Genomic DNA, 26,380 nt, shown 5'->3' on the forward strand with positions numbered 1-26,380 from the left:
AGACTGAAAAATATGGTTTCCAAACAATATACAATTTATTTGCTGTCACTTGCGGGAAAAAACTGGCAAAAAGAATCAGGTGGCTTAAAACAAAACTAAATTCAGAAAAGAACCAACAAACAAGAAAATAAAAACTGCCATAATAGGATACCAACAGAGTTACCTAGCATGAGGTTTGCAGTTGTTTATACTATCAACATATATGCTCTGTGTCAAGTGACCTCCACTCCAGCACACCACCAACTAACTCCACGGTTATATACCCTAGCTCTATATGACCCCTCCCCTAGAACAAACCAATGTAACAAAAATAAATGTATAAACCCAAAAAGAAAATACATTCTAAATCCATTACATAGACATAATCAATACATAAGAAATACATTTAGGGACAGTATCAATAGGTAAAAAACAATTAGTTGAATTACCATTACAAATAATTCTATTACTTTTGAACTCTGTATTGCGCTTATATTTTGTAAGTCACCCTGGATAAGGGCGTCTGCTAAGAAATAAATAATAATAATAATTTATTTTTGACACCCCCTTCCAGATTTAAAATGAGCCAGCCCTTTCTATGCTGGAAAATAGGTGCCCTCTATTACCAACATTATGGTAAAGGGAAATCCAATATTGCCCCTCACCAAGACAGCCTCTGTAACCTCCCAGCATCCCCAAACAAACATGGCAGTTCCCACTCCCCTGTTCAACTCAAACCAAAGAACAATAAGCCACAAGGTAAGTACAAACTTTATTTAAACCCCTTTTACCTTTCTATATGATCTATCATCTTAGTTATGTTGGTTCAATTTGGTTTTACATTCAAGGGATGGGCCTACCCCATCACAGAGTGGATTGGTTAATGCTGATACTAAACTTAAGATTTTTCTTTTTGTATGGTTTCTTTGTGTATCACAGTGACCAGGACAGCCTCCGGGAGCAGGGTTTAGGACCATTGCCTTGGTTGTGATTGGTTAAGGTAATGAGGGGAAAAGCAATATTGCCATCTGTTGGCCTGAACATTCAGGAGCCAAAGAGCTGAAACAAATAGCCAAACCACTGGCACTAAGACACTTTTATACATACTTCATGAAACAATGAAAAAGAAAATGTCAAATGAGTGATTGTTCTGGCATTTAAATATTACAAGTTGTATGATTTACAAACTACTTAATTAGTTTGGAGGGTATTTCTACTGTATGTTTATTTCACTTGTAGGAAGAATATGATTAATATAGCAGTGTTTGTGTTAGTTTGCCATTTTATGCAATGTTCCTAGGTGTGACTGGTTTCCCACACAACTATCATCACAGTATTCACAGTCCTATATATAGTTTAAATGTTTTGTTTTGCTTTTAATATACCGGTGCATATACATGTATTTGCATCAGAATGTCCTATACTTGTATTGCATAGTAGTAAACAATCTGATATCAAAATAGTTTAATTAAAAGTAAGTCACCTGGCTTAACCTTGATCACTTTTCTTGATAGTAATAATAATAATTATTGTATGTTTAACATGAAAGTGTTCAGGACATCCTTGACTAGTTTTATAATGTTTGCATAACAAAGGACTAAAATAAACTGGAAATAAAATGTATTAACTGCTGTAAAGCACTTATTATAATATAACTGCTGTATTGAAAGCACACGTAGCTTGGTGGATAACTACAGAACTCCTTAGAAAGCAGAACCTATGCAGCACCCTGGTGCAATGTGTGTATTTGGAGAGACTCCAGATGCCTGAAGCTCAACCCAGTGTAGCTGAACACTCAAATGGACATCATCCCTTTCCACATCACCACTTCAAATCTCTGTGGAAGTCCCTCGGGAAATAATAAGGCCCGTGTGACCTGGAATTGCACAGCGCATTCTAGCTCAGTATCCACAAACATCACTTGCAGAGCAGGCAACCATGCAAAAGCTATTGATACAGTGTGCTTTGGATGCTGACTGTAAATTAATCTAAGGAACAAAATATCTACGAAATGCACAAATAAAATCCAACATCAGAATTCTTAAGCATGTTTTATTACACGGAAATAAAAAGATGGGGAAAAAACAAACAGACTGGATTTTATTTTGTGTTAAAAGGCAGTCATGGGGACATTTGCGTTTGCTCAGGAGAAAATGGGAGCATTCCTCAGAAGACCTGCTGTTTCCAGTGACAGCATGCATTATGTTAAATATTTGAATTTAAAATGATGAAATAAAATATCACAAACATTTTGATTTTGAGTATTTTTCCTAGCAAATAGAAGAAGTCATGCAAACTCTTGTCCATGTCTGTAAACATTGTATAAGGGAAGATGAAGTTGTGGTGTAATTATATTTGAAACAACTGGTATTCAGACATGGTGGATTTTCTGTTATTGTTCTATTATCACACACGAAAAGGTGATTGTATCAGACAAGAACTATATCATGGTCAGTCTAGTTCTTGAGAATGGGTTCATATTGCTTTCTTGTGCCGCCAGTCCACAAGGGACACAGAGTCGGTGGTACTGCAGAGTGTGGCGAATGTAGGTTGATCAGGTGACATTTTACCTTCTCAACACCTGGGGGATAGAACAGGCGATTCAGTGGCAACAGAGAATAACCTAGCCTTGCATTGTTTATGAATTATTTTAAGCAGACCTCTATAGCAATTCCACAGACCACAATGTTCACCATCAAAATGTTCACCGTCATGCAAAATTTTGTAAATCACAACCCCACAAAAAAACAACCACACAAGAAGTGAGGGAAATGCCACATAAAATGTTTTTTTGTGTTGTAATTGGAGAATGGAGACGTGAGCAGTTTTCAGTGTTTGTGATGTAGGGATTGAGGCAAAGCCCTGGACACGTGGCTTCTCTCCCTTGGCGGCTGCGGAAGGAGACCTAGTTGTTCACAAACCAACAGCCTGACCAGCCTTCAGGCATGTTTGAAGCAAAAAAACTAAAGAGAAAACACTATGAATTATGTGTTGTGCAATGTCTGTTCCTAAACATTTGACTGCAATAATGCTAGAGGTTCTCCAAGCTGACAGGACAGAAATGCTCTAACACAGATTTGAAAACCGAAATATATAATAGTTTTCCTCATTCTAAATATGCATGGTGTTCTTGAGGTATTATTGCAGTAGTCTGTCTCTTTAATTTAATTTATGGTTTATATATTTTAATCTGCACTAAATACACTAAACCAAGTCCATATGATGCAGGATGAAAATTTGTTTTATTAAATTAAATTTAAATAACATGCATATATTAAGTATGAAATGCATTATATTGGTTATTATTTTCCAAACCTAATATTTTAGTAAAGGGGAGTCTTTGTGTTTTTTCATGAACTTTGATATAACACAGCATACAACATGTCCCAGCAATCTGTTACCTAATCATTGGATACAATGATGAAACGGGTAATTTACTATCTGTCTGACTGATGGGTCTGATTTGCAATTCAGGAGCAGATGCTTCCTTCAACTCAGTCTAGTTCAGTCCTACCAGGACCCCATCTGGGATCCTGCACATCAAAAGGCAGTAAAATTAAGAGAAGACGTAAAAAATAAAGGTAGATCTTGCCATGGCAGTAACTGCTTTATGAAACTCTCCTTATGCTGTGGGTAGCTAATTATTCTTCTGTTGCAACATATTTTATTGATCATGAAAGCACCTAGAAAGTGACCTGGCTGTACCTTGACTATGAGAAGAATGTTGTATTTCAAAGGGCTGTCTGTCATTCACCTCAAGGGATAAAGATCTGAAAATAATATCTTACTCTTTTTAGAGGAAATTACCAACATCAGAAAGCAGACAGTATTGTATATGCTAGGAATTAGAATGCTCATTTATCCCATATATACATATTTTACAATTGGGATTGCCCATGTGTTCATTTCCTTCTGTTGTCTTTAACAAGAGCACATCATAGTATGTTGTTGAGGTCTAGCAAGGTGCCGGGAACAAGGCTTCCGAGTTGTAGATGTATGAATGACAGTGCCTATGTATGAAAGTCCTTCATGGCAGGCCCAAGGTCTTTGTGGTCCCAGATATTCAAGGGGATAGAAATAAAGGGGGAGAACATCTGTGATGAATGGACAAAATGACCTGAAGGGAGGAGGTGATGTGTACATTACAGATTTTACAATGCAGTAGAAGACTGGATAATTTATATTTAAAACAGACAACTGTTGGTGACAGCCTGGCACGTAAATGTCATACTCTGTGCCAAACAAACAAAAACATATTTTCCCATAGAGGAGTAATATGTATCACTTCCAACTCTATATAATAAGGCAATCGCATTTTAATGTCATATGATTTCCCTCCCTGGATGTATCTTGGTAACATGATCAATAGGTCTACTGAATAAAAGCATCTCTTGTAAATATCACTCACTAATACGTATATGTATTATTCACTCAAGAAGAAAAAAAAATCTAATTCAAATCGTTATTGTCCCTTTATAATTAGACAGTACATGTTCCAGCTGTCTCTCTCCCGTGTTTGCACAATGTATCAATCACTCACTCACTATTCATTGCCATCTCCATCTCCCTGCTTGTTTGTTCTTGTCTCTTACTTGGGTCGCACAGCTCCTGGTTACAGGCTGGAGGGACAGTATTACACAAACGCCGAGGATTTGAAGAAATACGAGTAAAACAGTGCATGTTCAATGGTAAGAGAGCGGGGTCTCGAACCTAAACCGACACAGCACCCCTGGAGCTTCGACACAAAATGGATCTGTACGGAAAGGTAAGAAACAATGGGTGGTAACCTGCTCTGTGTACATAGTTTAGTAATTATATCAGCGTGCTTTTATCAAGTTGTAAGTATGCTGTGTTCCTGCAAAAAGTAAAATTCGCTTTTTAAAACAAGTTTACGTTTCTTATAGATTTAAACCAATGCAAGTGTGTGTTTTTGTGGTTATGGGTTAAAGTGCGATTCAAATGGAGAGCTGGGTTTATAATGAATGAAACCCGGGACCTTGCAGCAACGATGAAACCAATTCACATTTATTACGCCTTCCCTAGCAAATAAACACAATAGAAAAATAAGGCTTATGTGTATAATAAAACGCCTTGCGAGGATGCAATGAACTACCCCTCGCTTGCCCTGTGAGCGGTGCATGCTGAAGGATGTAGTTTCAGCGCAGGGTCTAATTGAAACGCATGCTTGCGCCTCATTTGAGCCGAAAGACTACAACTCCCGGCGAGCAGCGCCCCTCCGTGAAGCGCGTTCCCGGTGCCTGCGTGCGCGCTCGTGTACGTGCGTGTGCTGCGTGCGCGCCCGCGCGTGTGTGCGTGCTCGTGCGGGGCGGAGAGGACAGCTCCAGTGCTGATTTGCAGAGGTTAGACAGAGCATCCTCCGCCTAGACAGCATCGCCGCCGCATCTGGGAAGCAGGACCGTCGCTGGCAGGATGAGACACGAAGCCCCTATGCAGGTCTGTACACCTCGTATGTGTTTGTGAAGCCATTGGAGAGGACATGTAAGTCATTCTTATTTTTATTCATGCAAATGCCCATGGGCAGGATCTTGCCAAAAACGGAAATCGTGGCAAATCACTACTCAGTACAGTGCGTTAGCTGGCAGGGAGGGGTAAGTGACCGAAACTACAATAAATAGAAAATACATGATGACAATAATTGTCCAGTGATATTCAGATAAAGAGCTCATGTTGCCAGTGCATTTTTAACCCACTGTCTTTAATTCCGATTGATAATGAGCCAAACGATTTACCTATAATTATACGCGATGTAATAAACTAACATATATATATGTGTGTGTTTGTGTGTATATGTGTGTTTGTAGCCTATATATGGGTAAATTTGCTATATATACTCGCTAAACATTTAGCATGTGTTTTAATTAACCAGAGGAAAACGGAAAAAAACTGCAATTATGATCGTTACCGACTATCTGTACAGGATCAGGCAGCTAATTTGATGAATTAGATTCATGACGTAAGAATATCAAAATATTTTGGGAATTTATCCTTGCATTTATAATCTTATTTCATTTCATTAATTAGCGTTTTTGATTAAACATGCTTAAATATGATTTTAAAATGGAAAATACATTCACACTTTCAATAAAAATGTTTACGACAACAAAATGTAAAACAGAGTTTAATGTCTTATGTTTACACAAATATTTTAAATAGAAAGTACTCAAAGTTAAGTTGGACATGGGTTGTTTTCCTTTTTATGTATAGTATTTTCTTAGAAAGCACTGGCATAATAATACTAGTGTATTTAAGGCTATACTTGATCATGATTATTATATGTATGTTATGTATGATATTTATAATATCAACAGTTCTCTCTCTCTCTAACACACACACACACACACACACACACACACACACATTTCTTTATATCTGTTCTAGTGATGTGGTATTAGATGAACAATTTACATGTTGAAATCCACAGCATTAAAGACCAGTGAGGAGTATCAGGACGCTGTTCCAATGTCAGCTGAATCGCAGACGGTTAGCACGGTCCTTTGGTACAAACATACATTACACCGCTGCCTTTTCTATGCTTCATCTCTACCACTCACAGTAAGGACATGTTTGAATTAATTAGGCTATGGATACTCCTGCAGACAGTAATCATGCAGCAGCAATTCAATAAATACACACGTAACTACAATTCACTGAAATGCTTTTTACTCTTGATTCATAGATGGCTGCTGCCCAAGACCCTAAATTTGGACAAAAGGACACATCTGACCAGAACTTTGATTACATGTTCAAACTGCTCATCATTGGCAACAGCAGTGTGGGAAAAACCTCCTTTCTCTTCCGTTATGCTGATGACTCTTTTACTTCTGCCTTCGTCAGCACAGTGGGCATCGATTTCAAAGTGAAAACCGTCTACAAGAATGAAAAAAGGATTAAACTGCAAATCTGGGTAAGTTAACCCACCAATGATGTATTAAACACAGAATAAAGAAACCTACATCAAGAGCTTAGCTGAAATAGTCATTTGAAAAGTTTTGCTGGTTTAGATTCAAACATCTTACCAGCACTTTAGTGAAGTGGGAGTGTAAACGATTCTTCAAAATGTGACCATATGCGAATGTGAATTCAAATGCTTATGTGATACTGTCATTACTAAAACTAAGTACAAATGCAAGTATGTCACTTACACCAAATGCATTTCAAATACATAACCAACACAACTGGCATTAATTAATGGATTAGTCTACATTCAACATAATTATTCAAGGTGATATACAAGAAGTATAGTTTATACAATAGTACTATAAATTATAATTATAATGGTTAATAATAATAATAATTCATACTTGAAAGGTTGAGAATATTGTGTACAAGTGAGTTTAATTGTGTTGAATACATGGCAATTTGTGGCAGTGTGATTTGCAGGTCTCGTCTTGATAAATAGGGGTTACCCACAGTGCCGTGCAACAGTGTGAAAAGTGAATGAATATGAATGCTAATGACAGAAGTTCAGAATATGAAAATACCAGGTAAATGGAAAGTCTTGTGTGAGGTAATGCAAATACAGTACATCTTGTATGTTTGCAGTTGTTTTGGAGGGGCAATACTCAAAGTATTACACAATACATGGGTCATCATGGTTTCGATTTTGCATTTCCTCATAAAACAATTTTTTTGTACAATATGACTGGTTGAATGATTCGTCCTAATTGGGTGAAAAATACTGAAATGAGTACCAATTTATTTTAAACCTAATGAAAATCAATTGATCTTGATTTATGCAATAGCATGAAAATCAATGTGTATTTAGCAGGCAAGTGGTTTTAGTTCAAATAATTCTACATCATATTATGTCAAAATTCATAATACAATACTTCAGTGTTCTGAGGAGTTCATATTGTGATTCATATTTCAGATACAGACAGAATTAATAAATTGACCTGAAGGGTATAAATAGCACTTTGGTGAAAAAGGAAATCAGCTGTCCTACTAAAGCAAGTGATGAATCGTTCATTGTGTTAATGCATTACTAAAGTCAAGGGAAACTAAATTAAATGGAAACCGATTGTGACAAAACATTCAATTTGAAGATACAAAGGAAAACAAATGATTTCAAATAGTCACCAGACTGATGAACCTTTTTCACCTCCATTGGTCCTACAGACCTCAGTTTTCATTGAAAGGCCTTGGATGATATTTTAAGGGTGTCCCTTAAGACCCTTTTGGCAAAGTAAAGTCCCAGGTTATTTGTTTAATCGCAAGAGGGAACACGTGTAGTATTTCACCTGCAAAACAATGGTTATAGTGAGCTGTTGCATCATCCTTTTTCTTCAACTACAGAAATAAGATGGAGGTTGAATTTATTTTAGTCCCATGTCCAGTGTGAGAGGATGAAATGAACCAATTCAAGTAAAGTCACTGACGAAATAGGTTATCATGTATACATATACAGTTAGGTCCATAAATATTTGGACAGTGACACAATTGTCATCATTTTGGCTCTGTACGCCACCACAACCAACGCCCAAGAACAAGCAGGAACTAAAGACAGCTGCAGTACAGGCTGGCAGAGCATCACCAGGGAAGAAACCCAGCATCTGCTGATGTCTATGGGTTCCAGACTTCAGGCAGTCATTGACTGCAAAGGATTTGCTACCAAGTATTGAAACTCACAATTTAATTCATGATTATGTTAGTTTGTCCAATTTCTTTTGAGCCCCTAAAATTGGGCGGGCCATGTATAAAAATGGTTGTAATTCCTACACCGTTCACCCAATTTGGATGTAACTACCCTCACATTAAAGATTCAAGTCTATACTTAGAGCACATATTAATTGTTTCTGTTCCTAACTGTATATGTATCTAGGTTTATGCATATATTGCAATGGGCACAGCCTAGGAAGTGGGTCCAGGAGCTCTTAGCACCCTGACTGATAATTGATCCACCCTATCCTAAAAGCTGGTTCACAAATTCACCTTCAAGTAAAATATTGTCATTTACATTTATTTTATTTAGTCATTGCAGACTCTTTTTTAAGCTGTGCACTCCCAATTTGGAGCTAGAGCATAGGTTTCTGACCAATCAATACTTAAACACTAATATCCTTCACGGCCCTGTCCACTGCTAGGTAATTGTCCAGTGTATTTGCAGCTGGAGAATATGGTTAGAGGTCATTGCCAGAGCACTTTTTATCTATTTTTATCCTATGAATCTCAAAGATAAGCATGCATCTGGATTATTGCCAAAGGAAGGGGGAAGGGTGGTAGACTCAAGGGGAAAATAAGAAAAAAAATATCAGATTTGGAGATGTTGAGTTTGAGATGATCACCGTGCATCCAGGAGGAAATGACTGAGACTGTGTAAGGATATGAAGGAGAGGACGTGGCAGTGAGAGGAAATGAAAGGACACAGAGAGCAGATTGAATGGGTCCTAGCGTTGGTCCCTGGGGAACCCCGGTATAGAGATGTTCATCTGCTCTTAAACAGAATGAATTCAAATGTGCAGACAGTCACTGTATTATAACTGATACCTTTTCATCCTGATTGGCTATGTTGGGGTTCAGAATCCCAATATATAGCTGCAATTCACATTTTGTATTAATTTCAATTGCTGCAATAAACGGAGTCTATGCACTCTTGTTCCGAACTGATTGTAAGGGAAGCTGTGCTGTTGGAGGTGGAATAGTGCAGGTAAGATACCACACCAAAGTCCTTCCTTCTTGTCATTATAAATCCCATGAGGCAGTGGACTAGTTAGTTTAAAATCTGCCTTTCTTAGTGTCACCTTCCTACAGGTGCCCCCACTTCATCGCTCTGTTTAATTGGCTAAACCATTCCCTGCTGGTGGAAAACACCTGCTGTAAAGCTTCCCAGATGAAGCAGCACTGCATGCTCACAAGCCCTGGTCCTTTACCAGAATAATTGTCTGTAACCGGTATTCATAAAGTGCGACATCTTTTAGTATTTTTTCCTGAATTGAATCATTGCAAATCCCCCCCAAAGGAACCCTCCTTATTAGTATTCAGAATACACCTGGGCCACTTGTTACGAATATAAATTGCACACTTTCTTTCATTGAACAAATATGAAACAGTCAGATGTGCAGAAAATTTACCTGGCTTCAGGTGAAGGACAGACATTGGTTGGAGGATGTTATGGTGTGACAATTTAAACATTTATTTGTTTGTGCACACACTGTGCTCATGATACCATATGTGCAAATGACATGGCAGATTTTATTGGACATTTGACAGTGTGCACTGATAATGGGAAGTCAGGTCATTGTGAACTAGACCCAGATTACTGTTTGCTAAACACATAATGATGTATTATAAACATTATTTCAAGGACAATTCATTTTGCGTTGTTTACACAGCGTTTACAACATAGGTAGCATTTGCCTACTTTGCATTTGATCGGAGAGAATATACATTTGTTTGAATTGTAAGTGGGGAGATCACAAATCTCTGTGTAAGACTTCATGCACTTACAATCTCACTATATGACAACAAGCCTTTTTGTGATTATTCTTCAGAGCAGGCATATTAACGTGATTGTTTTAGATGTAGCAAAAAATCATAAACATGACATATACAAACGTAGGCTCTAAGACTAAGTTCCTTTGTAGGTTTAGGAAGTACATTCTTCAGTAAACAATTTCAAAATGTATGTTTTTAGCGAGCCTTGTTTTCCCAGGAAGCATTTAAATGTAATCTAACAGCATTATCATACAATCTAAATTTGGCATGTCAAAGGAAATGCTTGGAAAATGTTCAAAGAAACTGAGACTTGATTAAAACCTTGAAGAAACTGCAGTTTCTGTTTATCAAATCATTATATAATTTTATTAAATGGCAAATTATGTACTTTCAAAGAGTTTTGAAGGCATTACTTTGTGTGAATGGCATTTGTTTCACCAACAGAGTACCAATATCCCACCAAGCCAAAAAGAGGTAAAGCTATTGTAAAATCAATCCTTTATTCTAGTCTAGCCATAACATGTTTTGGGTTATATTGTTGTTGTTGTTTTTTAATTCCTTACTCATTTGGTAAAATATAACCAGCAATCTTGAAAGTTACCGTCTGAATGTCATTTAGAGGCGTAATAATCTGATTGAAGTGGGTAGGAAATGTAGCATGGGCTGTAATTGCCTTCTATTTTTAACTGTCTTTGTCCTCTCGCAGACTGCTGCTGGCCTGTTGGAAATATAATAGGAAGAAATCTTTCCATGCTTCTGTCTAACCCTGTTTATTGTTTTCTGGCGGAACAGAGCAGAAAACCGCTGTTTAAGTGGATTTAGCTGCAGCTGCATTTTTTATTAGATACACAAACAATATGAGGCAGTGGCGTATAGTGACGCAGTGGAGTGTGCATTCTAAAAATAAATGTCATCGTAACATTAATTAACATAATGTACACAGTGCAGATTGCCAATAGTGTAGTCAGAGCAGGTTAAGTTGACTGTCTGCTTTGGAGGCTCCAAGCAGAGGAGAATAGTTTCAGGAAAAAGTCTGGTCTTTTTGTTTTATTTTAACATTGCAAGCTTTGCTAGATCTTTCGTTTCATTTGATTTAATTCATAATTGATTTAATCTTACTGCAGATATGCTTTTTTAGCTGTGAGGGGGACTGTGGGTTTTATAGCCTGGCTGATGGGGGGTGGTGTGAGAGATGGTAGGGGGAGGTGGAGGTCATATTTTTATGTAGCCGCCGGGGGCCATTTTGGTGGGGAAGGGATGAAATGTGACTATTTATACTGTGTTGGCATTCTGTGTAGACATATACTGGCTGTGTTTGATCTGTGTGTGGGGATCTGTCAGGTGGGGGTGGCATCCAAATGTGGCGTACTGCTCAGGGGGAATCTGATGTGCTGCCGCCGCCACAAATGAAGCTTCTCAAATGGAAAAAGTAGGTAGTTTTGATTGGATTGGTTCCATTGCTTGTTGTAGGTTCTGCTTCTGGGTTAAAAGTTCATGTTGGGAAAGGGAAACTTTTCAGGCTTCAAGCCTCTGCTCCTGGTACAGATTGAGCCCCACAGTCCAGGCTGAGCTGATTCTAATTGGCACTGTGTCATGGCCAACTTCCCCTTGTACTGCTGCTCAAACACTGCTAGGGCTGGGTGGGCTCACGGTCCGCCAGGGTGTTCTGGGCTTGTTGCACAGCAGATCCGCAGCCAACCATTAACTCGTTGTATGGGAAACGCCTGCTTTAGTCCTGTCTGGTGAAGCCCAAGTTCTGCTGGGTTTGTAGTGTAAAAAGAAGGGCACAGCTTGGTAGAAAAACGGATCAGAGACAGTGTGTCGGTAGCCTGTCTCTCTTTCGCTGTAATGGTGAGCCCAGTTAATTTCAACAATTGGTGATTCCAAATTGGGAAGGCAAATTTAAAAGACAAAAAGATGCATGATTCACAAATGAGCTAATCTAGATTGTTAATCAAGATTGCCTAATAAGAGAGCTTTGCTTAAAGATTTATGTTTGCCATTCGTTGAGTTTATATGGCCTGTATCATCAAAGGAGTGGGTTTAATCAGCTGCCTGCTTATCTCACCCGTCACATGAAGGGAGCCCTCCTGATGGATTCCTGTTTGTTCTCTTTCAAAAGGGCAAGTGTATCAATCAAAGGGTCATTTCAAGTGTTGTGCATCGCAATATGTAAAATTAGCGGTACTTGTCCAAAGCATTGACTCATTTTGTATGTATTGTAAGTAACTGTTGTGCAAAGTAAAAAATAATAATCTGAATGTAGAATATATTTAAAAAATAATGTTTTGTAATAGATTTATATCTTCTGGTAAAATGATAATGCCAAATTCTAATAACAAACAATCTACAGCTAATCTATGACTATTATCTCGCCAACCTTTATAGATTCATGGATTAAAAGCAAATTCTATAATAGTGTATAGTACACTCAGTTTCTTTGTATAAATGCTGTTCATCAATTCTGCTTGTTTTTAAAAATGCAATGAGGTACAATGCAGAGGTGCAAACTATAAATCATTCTAAGCAGAATGCTGAAATGCCCATAAGAATGTCCTGGTTCTGTCTGGAGCAATACGAGGGCAAATTATTTACATTGTGCTGAAGTGCGTAGGTGGTGCTACAGCAACTACAAGAAGCAATACCTGAATGGCCAACACACAGGCCCCAGCGGACGTGACTTCTGTTTTAAACTGCATGTCTCCTTCAGCCTGTCGCATACTAACATGGATGTGACCAGACGTTGAATGCATAAGATGGTGTGAACATATGTGCCTTTGAGACACATTCAGGCCCTTCACAGGATCCACTGTTCTCCAGACCAGCAAGCATCCGCTTTGAATATTTCATGGTTTGGTTCTGTCATGCAGACATGCAGCTGACATGGGTAAACTGCTTAAAACAGACACTCCCGATTTTAGATCATGGAGGTGTGTACATACAGGTTGTATTCTCCGAAGCAGCCCTAGGACATGCTCTGACATATGCCTTAACATACACAACTGAGCATTAATTTATGATTCAGGGTCAGTAAGGCAAACTAAAGTTCATAAGGGATGAAGCAATATGGGGAAAAGCCTGTTTAAAAAACTAAGAAGCAATCAAGCCAATAACACTGATAATATGTAAAGCAAAGGGGGATGCCCTTTCTGTGTGAGGACTGTCTTCCTGTCCAGCCAGATAGTGTTGAAGGTCACATGCAGGAAGATAAATGTATTTGCTGATTAATTACTTATTAGATGATCTATTATGAATCTTCCCAAGCTCATATTCATAACCTCCTGTGCTTTGGCTGTATGTGCATACTGCATAGTGGTTACCTGCGTGTATTACTTTATAGTTCTTTACCCTTAATGTAATTTGCTAGGGAGCATTTCTATGTGGTTTAGAGTTTAATTTCCTGTTTGACCCTTTCAAATCGCCTGAATTTAGTGGGGCTGGGGTTGGGCAAAGAAACAAACTTGCATGTGTTTAGTTCTTACAAAATTTGTGTGCGTATTGGAGGCCCCTGCCACTATTCACCCCTTTAAATTCAGTTGAATGTACTAAAGTGCAGTAGGTGTGTTAGTATGGTATTCAACAGCGTCCCAACTATGGTAACAAAATCATCGTATTCCAGAACCCGGTCATTATCTGCAGCTCAATTAACGAACATGAAAGACATAAACAAATGAAAGACAAGGGGGCAGAACTCGTCGGTCTGTGCTTTTAAGCACTGCTGTGTGTCTATGCAAATCTAGAGTGATCCGACCCAAGAGATAGTGCTATACGTCTGAGATGCTTGTTTTGAAGTGTTTACTCCTTGATCTCTTGTTTGTTTCCTCACCTCGTGGCTGCAAACCACGCACTATTATATTTTGAATCTATTTTTGTGTTTGAATTGGTAATCCGTGTATAAATCTGTTTTGAACAGGTGAATATCATTTTTTATTCTCGGGAGAATGAGCTCATTTATTTGTTAGCTGCAGCTCAATTTTGACCTCCATGATTTTTCAGGCAGGCGATGAAGCTTTAACAGCCTGTCTAAGGTTGTTATACTGCAGTTTACCTACATGGAAAAGGAAGGATTCAGCATATTCAAATCCTCCAGAGAACCCAATGAGACAGAACCGTCTTTAATGAACGACGAGAGTGTTATTTAAGATTACAATGAGAATTTTAATAAGGCATGCTAATGTTTACTTCCTTCCAAAGAGGCCTTTAAAATTGTATGGTAGTTGAGCAAACTCTCCATCTTTTGCGCAAATTAAAATGACATCAAGCTGCTGCAGTGAATAGATTCAGCTGTTAAAATGAACCATGAAACCTGTTGCTGTTTCAAAAGGTTTAGATGAGTTTCTCCAGGTATTGTAAAACTTCCCCTCCAAAAAATCTAGCCTCTCAAATCTCAGGGTTTTTCAAAATTGTATTGTACTTTAACTTTTAATTTTCTGTAACAAACAAGTGACAGGATGCACATATTATATCATATTATAATGAATTCCACAAGCAGTTAATGCCACATCCCTGATGTCTCAGATATTGTTTACTTCTCTTGTGTTTTAGGTATTTTAAAAATATGTTATATGGTTTTTACGTCTGTACAAATCATGTTTCTCTATTAATTCATGCTTATTTTAAAAGTGTCTGTAATAAATAGTTAGCTTTAGGTAATTCAGATTCCCAACTGTAGATAAAAACAGATTTTGCCTAATGAGAAAACAAAATCCTGGGACATGTAACACCAACACATGTCCTTTGTCTAACCTTAGTCTGAACAATTATTAACACCAGTTAAATGTCTGAGAAGACAAGCTCTAACTAGGATTTCAAACATATATATATATATATATATATATATATATGAAATTAAATAGAAGAAAATAGATTAATTGAGAATCCGGGTTTTCTCCAATCAGTGCTCGGGAGAATGAGCTAAAATTTGCACAATCCCCATTTTCTCCTTATAAGTATATATCATTGGTATTTGTTTTTTGTTTGGTTGTGAATTGTGAGATCTTTAGCCTGTTGAATCGCAGTCCATGTCGTTCATTGAAGCAGTATAATAATACAGCTGGGTTAAAAAAAAAGAGTTTCTAATTCATCAACATATCTGATATAAGCTGTAGGTTGGACTAATTTGTTTACTTTCTTATTTCCTTATGGGAATATGGGTTGTGGAAATGCCATAACAGTATTTTAAAATATGTATGTGTGATGTCTCATGAGTGTGTACAGTAATTAAGAATGTAAATGAACAAGGTTAGGGTTAAATTACATATAGCATTTGTATTATATGAGTCTAATTCGATCATTTTGCAGACGCCTGCAGAATTTGATCAGCCACAAAACATTGTATATTTATAACTCATTTAAAATTAATTGAAATTAATTGAAACGGCTGCTCTTTATTTCCCACAGTCTCTTTAGAAAAACAACAACATACAAACAAAAAAATCCATTAGAAGATATTGCTTCAGGGATCACTGATTTCCCTGTGATTGATTAGACGTTATAATGATAGTTATCACTTCCTCCAGACCGGCCTTTTTCACATCCAGCAGTGCCCAGCCAAGCAGAGGTTTCCATGGAAATCAAACACAAAAATCACATCTAAAAATGCTATAAAACTGTTGTCGAGTGATTATATTAATCTGGTGCCCTGTTATTGAAAATGGGAGTCATAACTATACATGGTAATGATTTTAAACCCACAAGTGTCGTAGCAACAAACTATCTTTATTTTTAAATGTATTTTTAAAGCTCTTAACTGCCTGTGCCACATTTAATACAACTATTTCTTATTTTCAGTCTCTACTTGAATATGAATATTATACTCAAATTTTAACTTTGATTTGCATTCAAAAACATGACACAATTACACAATATTATGTAATGTCAATTTTGACAGATACACATTGTATCCATAAATATTTAGTTACACAGTTATTTTCCCCCAGCCAGTCTGTTTTCAGTGAAAGAAGTTGTTACAAGACACAAAGCTCTTAAATGGCTCACTTATAAAATTGATATGGTTGCCTGTTGAATTGATGCTTGTCTGTTAATTTTAAGCTTTTTTCCTAATTAAATTTAAATGTGTAAGTGCAAGACAAGCTTTAGAATTGGATGGTGATTTACTCTGGGCGCGTCGGCCCATCTGCTAAATGACTAATACACTATCTGGCCTTCATTTATTGGGCCAATGAAGGGATAAAGGCCTAGACTACAAAGGCAGGAATCAATACTCAGATGAATTCCTGGAGCCCGGCCAGGCACATGACTCTTCCAGACAGGCGGGGAGCAGACTTGTCTGCTGTGCAGAACCGGGTGCATTAACAAACGTGCCATTCATTAAGTTAATTACATGGGTACAACCTCAGCATATAAGAAATGATAACAGTGTTTTTTTTTGTGGACCTTCCATTTGGCTCCAAAAGAGAGATCTTAGATAAATTAGACATGAAATAAAATGCAGCAGGAGAGTGAAAGATCATCCTGACTAAATTGCATGCATGGGATCTATGAAGAGAAACATAAACACAAAAATCTAACATATTTAGTAGATTAAATTGTATTTAATTGTTTTCCATAATGGATACAGTACATTGGGGTGGGGTATCCAACTTCAGAGCAACAATATCTGCCAAAAATGTACAAGCAGTTAGAGTAAACCCAACTTAACCTGTAGCCTAATATACACTATAATCACCATACTTGTTATCTAAACACTTCTGTTTGAATCTGAAAATGTAAAAACGAATTTTAGCAAAACGCAGGGCTGAGCACCCCGTCCTCTCAGTGTGCGGAGTCCAGTTTTCATCGTATCTCTTCTCTGCAGGACTCATTCCTCACAATGGACTCGTGTCTGCGCCGTGTTGCCCTAGTGACTACGTGGGTGTATTTTCTGGCACAGTGTTGTGCAATGGACTCATTGTCAATACTGGCATCTCTGAAATAACATCAGGTAGGCCATGACTGGTGCCAGTTGTGGTCTGAGAAACCTGCCCGATTTGTCTGTTATTGTGTTTTGAATCTGTGTAGCTTCATGCTCTCTTTAAAGAAGTAAAAGTCTGGCTGCTGCGAGTCTGGACTGTGTCCTAAAACTGCATAACAGCCTGCTATACAATATCTTGTGTAGATAAAATGTTTTTGTCCGTTTACTGTTGGTGGACTCCTTCCACACCAACCCTGTCAATGGGGACCATCAGTTTTAAGCTGACAAAAGAGCAGCAAACCGTGATAAGAAATGTATGGCAATGTGAGTGACCGAAGTGTATTGCACACCAGCTTCATTTTACTTGCAACTATTTTTGTTGTTTTCTTTGTATGCTTTCCTGGTTTTATCCTACAAACCTTGGACTTTTACTGAGGATACTATGGGATACTGTGGGTCCCACATAACCCCAAGGGCAGGAGATTGTTTTATCAATGTTGCAACTGTAGCTGGAGATGTTGGTCAGCTGTAGTGAAGCCTTGCCTTTCAATGCATCTGCGTTTCTGAGTTTCACTCTGAATCACTCTGAGTTTCCATAGGGGATGCATCTCTAATGCGGCCTGTCTGAAATGTCAGGTAAATTAGCAATTGCTGAGTGAGATGTTCCTGAAAATGCCCCTCCGCTGAGTTCTCAGTGGGTTCGGCAGATTCACACGGTGGTGCACAATCTAATGTCTCTGTAAGCCATCACGTTCACAGAAGGAGTTGACTAGATCTTGATTACCAGTGAAGAGGAACAAGACGGTCATTCAGATGTTATCAGAATTGGTCGGGTACTATTAGCTCTCCAGCCAGTGTAGTGAAGGGCATAGCCTGGCCTCTGTATCCACGGTCCTGTTTTCAGTAATTAGAGGTCTTGAGCTCTCACTTTGCATCCAACGTAAGCCCACTAAGGCTATAAAATAAGCAGGTCTGCTTGCAATCTAATTATGAGCATTACAGAACCATGACTTTCCACTCTAATTGGCTTCCGCCTGGATGTTCCTGACGATTTGTTTGTTCCCCGTGATGCAGCCGCGTTCCCTGCTGGTTGTGTCTGATAAGGTACGGATCAGTATCCTTGCACAGCCGCGTGATAAATAAAAAGATTTTTCTTCACAGAGGATTTCACACCGCGGGGCACAGTTAGCGGAACATGAAAGTTCGGGCAAACTAGAGAGTAAAATGTTCTAATGTGCTGTTGGTGCCCCAAGTTTTTATCACCGTGTGATTTTTTTTAATGTAGTGCCTGAAACACTGTATTTTTTTTAATCCATTCATTCATATGGAAGCCATCTGTTTTAATTTGGGGAAGGCCATTAAAAGCAATTGCAATATAACAAATCAGATCCAGATGCCATTAAATTTGAGCTACTGGCATTCAGCCAAGTGATAACAAATAAAAATTAAATACAGAGCGTTTTATGTAGCAGGAGCCACGAGCCATGAAAAGAGGAGTGAGGCAGCGGCCTTCATTTGTATTTTTGAACCTCCGCCAGCTTTGCATGGGAAGAACTTGTCAGCCCAGACCGGCCAGCAGAAATGCTATATTAATGAATGAATAATTCACAATACATGCATCTTGCTCCTGGCCCGGATGTGAGAGAAGGGAGAACAGGGCATGTTAAGGATAAGTCTGCTGGCCGTTTCATATCTGAGGGGGTCCGCAGCATGCAGGACGAATCGAATGCCATTGTCGTGACTACGCTTTGGCAGCTCTCTGTTTCTACATGCTTAATTCTGGGGCTGGGCTGTTGCATTCTGGGAGCCGCATTCTGTCCTCGTGTACATTGTTGGGTTGATCAGTGACATTTCCGTGCGTGATAGGAATTTGGTCAATAACCAGTCATGCTCCCGCCATCATTTGGGTTTTACTCAAATGCGTCTTGTGTGCCACGTTCCAAAAGTTACCAACTATAGGCCCTGTAGCCATTCTTTCATACCCACTTGTTCAGTTTGGACACACTTTATATGCCATGTGACTGCAAAACAAAACAAACAGTTCAAATGCTCCCCAGAACAGGTTTTATGACTGGATATTGTATGATTTAAATTCCTATAATGCAAATAACTCCTCCTCTGTAAGCCTATGTTCATCTTATAATCACACCTCTTCAATATCACTGCCTCGTTTTGGATTTCAGATATGCTTTTTATGAGCAGTGTGTACGTAGGGCAGCATATAGCAGTGTCTCTGTGCTAATAAATGGAGAGAAAGCTCCTGAATATTCAGGGTGTGTAATCAGACACCTATACGCCCCCTTCAGTTTTTATCTCTTGTTCCTATGGTAGCCTGACTAGTCTGTCTTTATATCACCGCCATGTTAAAGCTTTTAATGAAGGAATATTTTTACTCTACTGGCATTTTGTTCTGTACCGAATTCTAGCATATAGCCTGTGTTTTTCTTCCCGAATGTATTTGGTTCTCAGGTTTAGTCCGTACAGAATCAGGAGGCCTAGTTATAAATATCACAGCCATAACACAGGCACATGAGATGTGCATTGCAAAGTAGGTCAGTTCCTCATGGCCTTCTCCCATGAGACTAATCCTTCGATCTCTCGTCCACAGTATATTGTATTTATTGTCAGCTATTGCGAGAATGTGCTGTGCACTAATCTGCATTTACATTCTGAAAGGAAATGCTAGCTAATATGTCTTAAGGTCAGTGATTCTGGTCTACTGTACGGGCACTGTGCTGCTCGGCTGAGAGATGTGGAATTGCCATGGCAGCCAAATAGGTCAGTCTTTAATACAGAGCGCTGCGTTTATTGCTTGTATTCTGTCTGGTCGTGCCTGGAGATCAAGACCAGGGAGCGCAGCCTTCTTGTTCTGCCATTTAATATTGGGAAGGGAATTTTTTTAAATTATGAATGTTATCAATAAAGAACTCATTTGTACACATAATTCCCATTACTCCGGTATCAATGGTGCATTGACAAATGAGAAGCCACCAAAAGGTTGAGTTCATTTCTAAGAAGGAAGTCGTGCTCATTGTTCTCTCCTTTATCTATTGCTCACTGTCCGCCATACATTGAAACCTTAAAATCACAAAATAAGAGGTTTGTGATTCTACTGTTCGGTTATATACATCTTTGGACATTTTAATGATTTAATGCGTTCAAAAATTAATGTTCTCTTTTTGAGGTGAGCATTCCAGGTTCATGGTCCAGATTATGTTTAAGAAGCAGTCCACTCACTTGTCTTGATTTTGTTTGCAGGACACAGCAGGGCAGGAGCGTTACAGGACGATCACAACAGCATACTATCGCGGGGCGATGGGATTTATTCTGATGTACGATATCACCAATGAAGAATCCTTTGGTGCTGTACAGGACTGGTAAGTCAAACACTTGTTGACTTGTTGTCAAACATATGCAGTAAAAACTGATCTTTAAAAATCGACCCACTCCTGAGGGACTCCCTGTGGTTTGTCCCGTTACTGTCTTGGCCTTAAACACAATATAGGAAAAGAGGAGTGAAAAAGTTTCTCTGCCACTCAGTCTTCGATTGCCTGGACTGGGCTTCAATTTGCCCGATTCTGGATTGAGCCGGCTGGAACAGCGTTTGCTGTCTGGCTGCCCTGCAGTGGCTCCACTAGATAACCAGGCCCTGGCAGGATTTAACAGAGACAATCCTCCAGCTGGCAGACCGGCTCCATTCTTTACATAGCTGGGATGCAGGAGGAGCTTTTATTTAATCTTTTTTAAACGCCTCCCACATTAGTTCCAAAAGCACTGGACCGTGGCCCTGATGACACCCATGTGTGGTGCATGCGGCCACTTCACAGCCGGATAGGTGAGATAAGACACACAGCATACCTGACTGGATTGGATTAGGTATATGATTGTTGGTCACAGGGTAGAAGATAGACCAGCCTTCGAGCGACTGTGGAAAGTTTGCTGTTCTGTCCTCTGATGTCCTCAGTGTGATGGTTGACGTGGCTCTCCAGACCGCTGGTCTGTCTTTCCCAAATGTCATATGTACAGCCTTTCTGAAGGTCACATTCTTCACATTTAACAGCTGCATTCGTCCTTCAGCTGTGTCTTCAGCAGGTTGTCTGTCTCTTTCGGTTACTGGATTCTGTCAATTACAGATTGGGGCCAGGACAGACCATCAGAGTTACAGTGGTGATGCAGGGGACCTCCTTAGCTGTAGATTGTGTCACTAAAGAAGGAGGTTTTGTGTGGTGTGAGTTCAGCCCTAATTAAAAACTAAACCTGAAACAAAGAGCAGGTTGTCACCATGAGGTCTGTCTAAGCACCTGGCCTAGACCTGAACTGTCATCATATTCGCAGAGATACACTAGACAGGGATTCTCTCCCATTCTGACAGTCTTGTACTGTCACGGCAGACACTTCTATTTTACTGCGTTTCATCGAACACCCTGACGCACATGGAAAAGTTAAGGGGAGGGGGGAGTGACAAAGGAAAATACCTGACATCTCACATCGGGTCTGCAGAGGCCTCCGACTTTAATGGAACTGATATATGATTTCTCCAGGGGCCTCCTGTCATCCAAAATGAAAGAAAAAATGAGAATCGTCTTTGCTCCGAACATGTGTGTGGGATGGCTTAATGCTCAGAATAATTGCTATGGGTATATTTCACTAAATTCCACAGAGGACATTGAATGTCCTTATTGAATCAGAATGAACTGAAAGCATGCCCAGTCTTCAAAAAACACACACTGTGGCTGGATTGGACCAGTTTGAGCTTTTTGATCAATCTTGTTGTTGTCATTTGGGCTATTAGATTAGAAATTACAAAAGCTGTTGTTTTATCTCAACCAGCATAAGTTACCTGTCTTCATTCTGAGTAGACATTAACCAAGCTGTGAAATACATCACAAATATGTAAATTAATTATGTAACTGTATGCCCTTTGTATTAATAAGCGCAGACCTATAATTCCTGTCCCTTTTTACTCAGGTTCTGTTCAGAATGATCGAACCACCGGGGACACAATCTGCAGCCTTTAGTTTCAGCTAAACAAGAATTATTTATAAACTGAAATCTATGTCAGACTCCCACAATTCATTACAGATTCATTTTCACACCCTTATAGCCCAGATGTTCTGTATATTGTATTCTAATTCTTATTTTACATTTAAGACCTTGTTATGATTATAATATCCTTACCCAGCTTTCCCATCATGTGAAATTTCAGACACTTACAATTACATTGGTGCTTTAATCCGCACTCAGCATCCCTGGTTCTTTCTTTGGGGTCGATGGTTGTGAAGCTGCCTAACTACATAATGTTCTTGTGCAGCTCTTGAGAATGGTAAAAAAATGATTGCACAGAAGCAAAAGCAAAGCTTAGAGCCTTTTTAGGTACACTCGCTTTCTGAATAAAACATTAGATTTAACAGGGAACCTTTTAAATTCATGTTGAGCGTTTTAAGCTCTTACCAGTGCCCCCCTCTGGACATGTGACAATTAACTACATGCAATTAATAACAGACCAGCTGACAGAGTGAATGCAGTGCTGTGTGTCTTGCATGTAAGTGCTCACACATCAGTTGCACTATTATCTTTGTCCCTATTTGTGGGCACTGGGGAATTAAATGAAAATCATTCAGTCTTGGCGTGATGTGAAATTCACAAAACATGAAATCCCTGATTGATTATAAGTAATCCTTTCATGATTTCCGACAGAACAGAAACTGCTTTCTTGATCTTGATCTATTTCTATAGCTGTATCTGTTAGCCTATTATTTTTAATCACCTCACTTCTCTCTTATTTATTAGCCTCAGAATGTCTCTCTCTGAATCGGAATAGACACAACACCGGCACCTGCAATATAATTTGGTCCCCTGGGTTCAGGACTGCTTTGCTGTCTTGCTGCCATTTTAATTTTATTTTGTTCCAGTCAGTGGGTCCAGGTGCCTTGAGCGAAGCAATCACTGTAATGGCCTTAACATCACTTCGGTTATGGTATACATTTATTTTTTATATCTGTCAGACAGGTTATCTGAATCCTACAGTTTAAAAGAACATTCAGATTTTAGGAGGGTAAAAGGAATGTAAATGGCCCGTCATCTCAAGCAGGCATTCATATATTATCAAAGCTGCTATTCTTAAAAAAACGATTTGTTCTGGAAATACAGACATGGCCGAAAGTATTGGTAGCCTTCCACTTCTGTAAAAAAACCTCACAATTTTCTCTGAACTAAGTAGAAATTGACAAAAGTATTTGGTATCCTCCATTCTTTTTCACATTCAATAGAACAGAAACTTTTCTTTTGATTTATGACGTAACATATTACTTTAAATAGTAAAACAAATTAAAATGACATGGACAAAAATATTGGGACCCTTAACCTAATAATTAATTGCACAACCTTTAGAGACAATAACTGCAATCAAGCGCTGTCTGTAGCTCTGAATGTGATTTCTACACTGCTCCACTGGTAGTTTGGCCCACTCTTCTTGAGCAAACCGATCCAGTTCTCTCAGGTTTGATGGGTGCCTTTTCCCAGCTGGGAGTTACAGCTCTTTCCACAGATGTTCAATGGGATTTAGATCAGGACTCATATATGACCACTTTGGAACGGTCAAATGTTTTCTTCTCATGCATTCTTGGGTGCTTTTTGAGGTGTGTTTCGGGTCATTATCCCGATGGAGTTCACATGACCTGCGACTGAGACGCAGCTTTCTGACACTGGGCTGTACCTTTTGCTACAAAATGCCTTGATAGTCTTTTGATTTCATTGTGCCCTGCACAGATTCAGGGTACCCAGTGCCAGAGGCAGCAAAGCAGCCCCAAAACATCACTGAGCCTCCTCTGTGTTTCATGGTAGGGATGGTCTACTTTTGTTTCGTCTGTCCAAAGGACATTCTCCAAGAAGGACTGTGGCTTGTCCACATGCATTTTGGCAAACTCCAGTCGGGATTTTTTGCGTTTCTCTTAGAGAGAGGACTTCTACCATGGAGCCCATTTTCATTCAGACAGCGACGGATGGTGTGACTTGAAACTGTTGCACCTTGAGCTTAAACATCATCTTGGATCTGTTTTGAGGTTTTCCTTGGTTCTTTCTCCATCATTCGAACAATCCTTCTCTTCATTCTTGGGTCAATTTTCCTCTTGCGGCCACGTCCAGTGATGTTGGCTACAGTCCCATGGGCCTTAAACTTCTTAATAATATTGGCAACAGTGCTCCCAGGAACATCAAGCTCTTTAGAGATGGTCTTGTAGGACCATGTTTGGCTATTGCCTTCTTTCTAACCTCCTCAGACAACTCTCTGGTTTTCCTTCTCTTTTTCATGTTCAGTGTGATGCACACAGTGACACAAAACAGCAGAGTGAGTACTTCTCTCCATTTAAACTGGCTGAATGAGTGATAATGCGATTGAAGACACCTGTGATACTAATTAAAAGAGAATGGTCTGCTTGAGGTATCACTACAATACAATTATTTCATATAATTTCTAAAAGGGTATCAATAATAGTCTTTATAAAATCAGCAAGAATTCAGTTATTTTCACACATTTTACTTTGCGTTTTTTTTATTTGTACCACTGCAAACCAAAGACATGCATGTATGGATGTCAAAAGATTTTTTAATTTCAGCACTTTTCAGGGCAAATGGTGCATTATTTGAATAAAATGCAAGGGTACCAATACCTTCGGCCACGTCTGTAGGTTCGAAATTCTTGAAGAAAAATAACCCTGGGAGGTGCTTGGTTGTCTCATACAGAGAAAGCTTAGAGAAAAACAAAACCGAATCGAATGAAACTTTGCCGTATAGAAAGTTGTTAAACATGTGTGTCATCTGCTGGCACTCGGCTAAACGTTATTATTTTCAGCACATCCCCAGTTTTCTGTTTCAGGCTGTGATCCAAGCAGATGAGAAGAGCAGTGGTAGATCAGACCCAGCAACCTCAAATAAGTTTGTGTGAATTTATGCCATTAAACGTCAAGACAAGCTTATAATGAACGATCACCCGGAGAGCCATGTAAGATCTTGTTATGTTACATCTTATGTGCATATTGCTGTACTTCACACACAAAAACCTACTTCAGGAATCTGCCAGTTCCAGTCACAGTTATTTGCCACAGCCAAAGCACGATGTGGAACTGTATTTAATATAACTGTATCTTTACTCTTCCTCAAAGCTTTATATAGTGAATACCACAGTTCATTTATATCTATTAAGCCACATATTACCTCCTTTCGCATTTTATCAGCTTATTAAGAGGCCTGTATAATTAAAGTGCGTTTGTCGTCCTCTTTAAATGCGCTTTTAGACTCCAATATTAAAACAAAAGGTGGAGTAAAGCATGGAGTGTAATAATTTCTAACCCAGCACAGTTGTGAAGGACTCATACATATTCATATCTTGCCAAAAAAAAAAGAAAGCCCACTGGCTTCTGTCCCAGGGTTTTACATATTCACTTATACATTAACTCTGTGACTAATATATAGCCTCCAGGTTGCATAATCTTTAAATTAAATTAATTGCCGTAAAGCACTAAATATAGAATGCGTATCGATCTCGATGTGCCCACCTTAATTGAACCAGCCAATCCATCATACACGCATTGATTTTGTGTACAGTGAACGCATTGATTTTCCAATGAAATAAAGAAAAGAAAAGACGTGCAAACGTTCATTAGTCCTTTAACGGGAGTCTTTGCCTTTCTGATGTATAGCAAAGAAACATGCCTAACTCATGATAAAAAACCGAGCATCACAAGTTCAGTATCTAACCTCTATTGGGTTTGTGCTGCTCCTTGAAAACTGACAGCCGACCCTCAGTCACACGGGACCATAAGACTGCATTTCAGACGAGATGGACAGCATGGCTTCGGATGCTATTCTGTAACTCAAATTCCTCTGAAATAAAACGGACGGGCTGTCTCCCGAAAGGACAAGTGATATTTCAGTTCATTGTTCTACTATAGAAAGCATGACATTTAAGTGGAGACACGTCTCCCTCTCGTGTCACAGCTCTCGTGACATTGTGTCACAGTGATATTTAAGGAACAA

General features: G+C 38.9%; 1 protein-coding gene across 2 annotated transcripts in view; it reads left to right on the forward strand.

The window, feature by feature from the left end:
* Positions 1-4,520: 4,520 nt before the first annotated feature.
* The window catches only part of rab3c (RAB3C, member RAS oncogene family), a 31,569-nt gene continuing 9,709 nt past the window's right edge, over positions 4,521-26,380 (forward strand). Inside the window, exons 1-3 of one of the 2 annotated variants that reach the window (XM_066711414.1) lie at positions 4,521-4,744; positions 6,677-6,904; positions 20,606-20,724. In XM_066711414.1, the coding sequence (XP_066567511.1) occupies positions 4,727-4,744; positions 6,677-6,904; positions 20,606-20,724 (365 nt within the window). In that variant the 5' untranslated portion in view covers positions 4,521-4,726. Of the gene's footprint in view, positions 4,745-5,303; positions 5,434-6,676; positions 6,905-20,605; positions 20,725-26,380 lie in introns of those variants that run through there. The other variant, XM_066711413.1, reaches the window with a different exon arrangement.

This window comes from Amia ocellicauda, chromosome 8, assembly GCF_036373705.1.
Source record: "Amia ocellicauda isolate fAmiCal2 chromosome 8, fAmiCal2.hap1, whole genome shotgun sequence".
In the NCBI taxonomy this organism is placed as follows: domain Eukaryota; kingdom Metazoa; phylum Chordata; class Actinopteri; order Amiiformes; family Amiidae; genus Amia; species Amia ocellicauda.